General features: G+C 39.0%; 1 protein-coding gene across 1 annotated transcript in view; it reads left to right on the forward strand.

Annotated features, from left to right (window-relative positions):
- Positions 1–1,635: 1,635 nt before the first annotated feature.
- Positions 1,636–5,300, forward strand: part of LOC106521017 (carcinoembryonic antigen-related cell adhesion molecule 1) — a gene marked incomplete at its 5' end in the record, with an annotated part of 6,090 nt that continues 2,425 nt past the window's right edge. Inside the window, 2 exons of the mRNA XM_014013397.1 lie at positions 1,636–1,962; positions 4,996–5,274. Of these exons, the coding sequence (XP_013868851.1) occupies positions 1,636–1,962; positions 4,996–5,274 (606 nt within the window). The remainder of the gene's footprint in view (positions 1,963–4,995; positions 5,275–5,300) is intronic.

Raw genomic sequence — 5,300 nt, forward strand, 5'->3', positions numbered from 1 at the left:
GCACACACACGCAAGGCACCCAGGCCCGATTCTACAGAAATGGAAGAGGTGGTAGTCCAATGTTAAAATATTTAATTTATTCACACCTCTTTAACAAGTAATTAAAATTGGAGGCAATGTGGTGAGAGTTAAGAACACAACTTGGCTGTGGCTTTTGGTGGTCAGCCAAATAAAAAGAAAACAAATCAATGTCAAACAAACATGGTTAAAAAAACAACAAAAATTCACCCCAACAGTGCACTGCAAAAAAGACCTACTGTGAGGATTTGTCTTGTCTTGTGCTMTGTCTCCCTCTGCTGTTCCTTTTGTGTTTCACACACACACACCTACCTTGTGAAAAATCCAATGTTCTTGTCGGAAGCAGCAAAATGGTGGATGCCAAACAGCTGCCTCAGCGTCAGGCTCTCAAACTGTTCCCTTAGCTGGCAGATTTCCTCCTGAATAATAACATTTACCTCCAGCACTAAATCCACAACTGCAGAGTCTGAATTAACGGCATAACCGTGATCCTAACGTCTAGTCAATACTGGCTGTTGTGTTAGTTTCCTCCTCGCTGTCCTCTGGAGGTGGTCTTTGCTCTCTCRGGTCTTGGCARTGAAGAGCGTAATTGTACAGCTCCCTTCTTTAACCTCCATCTTTCCATTTCTGACGCTGGCTCTTCAATATCCTCAGGTTTGAAATGCCGACTACAAACGCGAGTGTGAGCTTTTATAACTAAGTTTTCCCTGCATATAGCCACGATCCATTGTTGTTGCCTTAACTCTTCATCAGGAGGAATATGGAGAAAAACTAACTACTCTCTTGTACCTATAGTTAGTGGACACAATGGCACATAACAGAACTCATGTTTTATACCAGTAGCTCGCAGATGCTTTAACTTTTGTGACTTTTTCATGATCTAGTTTTAGGAGCTAACGCTAAAAACAAAGCGCATTAGGCAGGACACGGAAGTGATGTTTGTGGCCTGAATTTTAACCAAAGTATGACACTAACAGCTGTGGCATTTAGGCTATAGACCATTCTGGAATCTGGAGGGGGTGTGGGGTGTGAAGGGCCTTGTTTGGATTTAAAGAGACAGCTTCAAAATTAGTTGATCGCACATCTCAGAACAGGAGTGAAAGAGGTGCTTATTTAGGTAGATACACATACACACATATAACTTCCATCAATTTACCCAGCATCCTTTGTACCTACACAGTCTTTTTTAAAGGCAGCATTCTCAGCTCCTATTCTTCTACTCTACAGCAGCTTGACCATCTACTGTAACAGCTGTTGTTGCATGCAACATGCTCACTTGCTCTTTCTGACTGGCTAAAGTAATAACAATTTTCTTGCAACATTTTTTTCACTACTGGTTTGTTTTTTGTAAGATCCTAAAATATCCTGTACTTTCTCTATGCCCCCACCTGATTTATTCAGCTCTAGCCTGTACATTTGTTGTCTTATTGCTGCTGGTATTTTGCGTCTTCTCAACACACTAACCTAAAACACTTAGCTTAAACAAATATTTAAATCACTGCAATAGGCACAGTGCCAACTACCAGTATTATAAAAAAATGTTGTCAGGCATGCAATGATTTGTTGGTTTAGATTTGTTAAACATATTTTGTTAACAATTTTGTTTTCTCTTTGTAGGTTTATCTCAAGGAGATGGTGTGTTACCAGATGGTCAATATAATGCATGTATTGGTGAATCAGTATTGTTTGAAACAAATCTGCATCCAACAGAAAAACCATTTGAGACTGTGGGATGGAATTTAAATGATGAAAAACCTGTAATAACKTCATGGACTAGCTCAAACCTAACTGGAGAAGGGTATGAAGGCAGGATCACTCTTAATAGATCTACTGGATCTCTGGAGCTCAGAAATCTGACACGTGGAGACAGCGGAAAGTACAGAGTTACCATCATAATAAATGGTGCTTCTTCAAAACAAGGGCGCACTAGACTCAATGTATTCGGTGAGAAGCTTATAAACTTTGTATTTTTATTGCATAATGCCAAAGGTTTGGGTATGCCTTCTCATTCAATGTTTTTTTTATTCCATATTGTAAATTAATACTGAGGTCATCCAGACCACGAAGGAACAGTAAACTTAAATGTGTTTAACAATCCAACATTTGTTATTGGTTTTAATGCTGTGTTCACACCAAACGTGTTTTGAGCATCAGGTTTACATGCAAAGTCTATGGTGGATGCACGTCAAGGAGAATTGGGAAGTGCTGTGGGTTACGCATGTCAAACGCTGGAGTTGGACGATCTGAACTTTTGCAGCATGATGTGGAGCATCAACTAATCAGAGAGACTCTACTGTGTGACATAGTGACACATTTTCCGACAGGATGGTGTCCTGATTGATGCCTTAACTTGAGACAGATGGACAGGAGATCTTGAACTGATATCGAGTGCCTGTAGTCTGTGTCCTGGAAGGTGATGTGGGCACCGATACAGGTCAGCGGCTCATCAAACTGCACTTGGGACAAAAATAGTGCTGAAAGTGAGCTTCGTCAGCTTGCAGCTCCTGGGTGGTGAAACAAACTCAGAATGTCTCTGAATTAGCTGGTAAATTAATAATAAACTAATTATCTGGTGAGCAGGATGTGTTCTTGCTCTCAGTAAATAAAGCAAAGCCACTTTCTTTATTTAATCCACCATTAAGCAGAAACTGGTAGAGGAGAGACTGGCAGAGGAGGAAAACAAGAGGGTCTCGACGTGCTTGATGAGTGTCTGACCACAAGCGTCCAACTTGTGTTGGACGTGTTTTTGATGCTCAAATCACATTTGGTGTGAACACAGCATAAGATTTTCCTTTGAAAGCAGCTGCTTTATATTTACTCATTTCAGTTGAGTAGAACCTGATGACATAATTTATTTAAGTAAATCCAATGCAAATGTTTTGATTTTTTTTAAAGTGGACAGTCAAAGCACTAGAGAATTACAGGAATAAAATGAGTGAACAAAGCTGGACAATCTAAAGATGGGGACCTGGAAAACAGTAAATTTAAAACAATGAAACTGCAAAATGTTCATGTCCATTTAAGCAAACAGCACATTGTGAATTTAGACACTGTATCACTTTGAGCAGGATCAATGGTAGGGCAACTTCCTGTCATGCAACATGTGTCCTTGAGCAAGACACCTAACCTAACTGCTTCCTTGGCACTTAAATAGCTGCATGCTGCTCCACTTGGGTGTTTCTCACGTGGGATAGGTCAAATGCAGAGCAAAAATCTCATTGTATGGAACCATGAATTGATGACAATAAAGAACATTTACTTTTGCTACACAGCCATCTACAGCAAATGAACTTTGTGTTCTAAYACAGTCAAGGGTGGGTTTGCTGCAATGTTTTGTATGCAAAACAAATTCTATTACACAGAAACAGACAGTGTCCCAAGTAATTTTAAAATACTTGGCAATTTTTTGTGCCCTTCTTATGGTCCCAGTTTGAGCTTTTGTTGGCTTGGTTTCCCCATGTTAAAGGGACCCATGATTAGTTGTAACATTAAACTTTATTTGATGAATGTTTATTTTAACTGTAAAATAAAGACTGTAAAAATACTGTAGGCTGTTTAGTTTTTATCATTTTTAAACTAAGTTTAAAAATACATTACAGGGATGGGGCCATTTTATTTACACACAAAGCATTCTGGGTAAATGATGATGTGGATAGGTCCTCAGTGTGAGGCTGCTAGCGAGCTATATCCACCCTGAAGGTTAATCTTGGACAATATCTGACAATTGGCTCTTTTAAATGAAACCAGAGTGTTGACAGAGAGGAGGAGGTAGAAATGACTCAGCCTGTAACTGAAACTGTGGATGGAGGACCTCAGTTTAGCTTGCTAGTTTGTCACACTAGCACCGAGCTAATACATATAAGGCAATATAGCGTCGGCGCCAGCGCAAAGGCTAACAGGCTAAGCTGAGGTTCTTCATGAAGCAGCTCTGTTGTTATTTTTTTAATCACCATTTTAAACTTTTGTGCACATGCGTGTGTATGTGTTTGAATGTTTGCATTTTGTGAGTGTGTGGACTTTGGTTACAGCTTGTGTCAAAAAAAGTTTAAAAAATCATAAAAAAAATATCATTTTTGTCAGCTCTATCATAATATAGAAGGTTTTGTTTAAGGGTTGTATTGTGTTCCTGGAAAAAAGAACAGATGCCAGTTCTGTATAATCATTATCTCTATCTCCTCAACTTCCCATGGTGCAATGAATTCACTGACAATGCTGTTTGTGGCCTTGTTATCTGACATTATCTGCATCAAAGTGCATCTGCYCTGTGTGAGATTTGTATTATTATTATTTTATTGTTGTTTAAGATTGCTAATAGTTAAAAAAAAAAACAGGTTGTAACAGTGGTTAGCCCTGTTGACTTATAGTGAGACAGTCTCAGGTTTGTCTCCTGGTCTTTTTGTGTGGAGTTGTTCTTTTTGAGTTTCTTCACACACAGCTTTCCTCCCACTGACCACATAACTGATAACTAAATTGTTACTGGGTGTAAATGTGTGTGGATGGTTGTTTCTTCTCTATCCCTGTGATGGGTACACCTCATACTGCATACTGCCTGTTGCACAATTGCTGCTCCAAATTGACATCAGCTCTCCTATATACTGTATGGTGGAAAATAAAAAAAAGTGGTTAAAGAAGATGGATGGATGGATGGATGGATGGATGGATGGATGGATGGATGGATGGATGGATGGATGGATGGATGGATGGAGGGATGGATGGATGCTCAGTATTACTTATTGCTAAAGAAGATCAACGATGTTAAATGATTTTAAATAAATCAAAAATTCTATTTGAAATACTCGTTTTAAACAATCTGCATAAAATATTGAATTTTATTTACTCATAATTTTTATATGCTTATATCCCTATATATTAATCCATCCAAACATTTAAATGTTTAGATATCTTAGGATTCTCAATTTTTAATTAATACCCGTCAATGTGATAAATAATCATGATTTTTATCTTGTCCACCCCCAGAGCCAGTCTCCAGTGTTTCAGTAACTCCACAAACTGCAGACCTGGTTGAGTTCAACAGTTCTGCTCGTCTGTCCTGCTCCTCCTCTGGATCTTCTCTCTCCTTCCTCTGGATGAACAGCAGCTCTGAGCTTACAGCCAGTGACAGAGTTCAGATCACTGATGGAGGATCCACTCTGACTATAATCAATGTGACCAGATATGATCAGGGACCATACAGCTGTCATGTGTCCAATCCTGTCAGTGCTGCCTCCAGTGATCCAGCAAACCTCTCCATTAGTTGTAAATTTTTGCACATAGATTCATTT

Source organism: Austrofundulus limnaeus, unplaced genomic scaffold (genome assembly GCF_001266775.1).
Source record: "Austrofundulus limnaeus strain Quisiro unplaced genomic scaffold, Austrofundulus_limnaeus-1.0 Scaffold101, whole genome shotgun sequence".
NCBI lineage: Eukaryota > Metazoa > Chordata > Actinopteri > Cyprinodontiformes > Rivulidae > Austrofundulus > Austrofundulus limnaeus.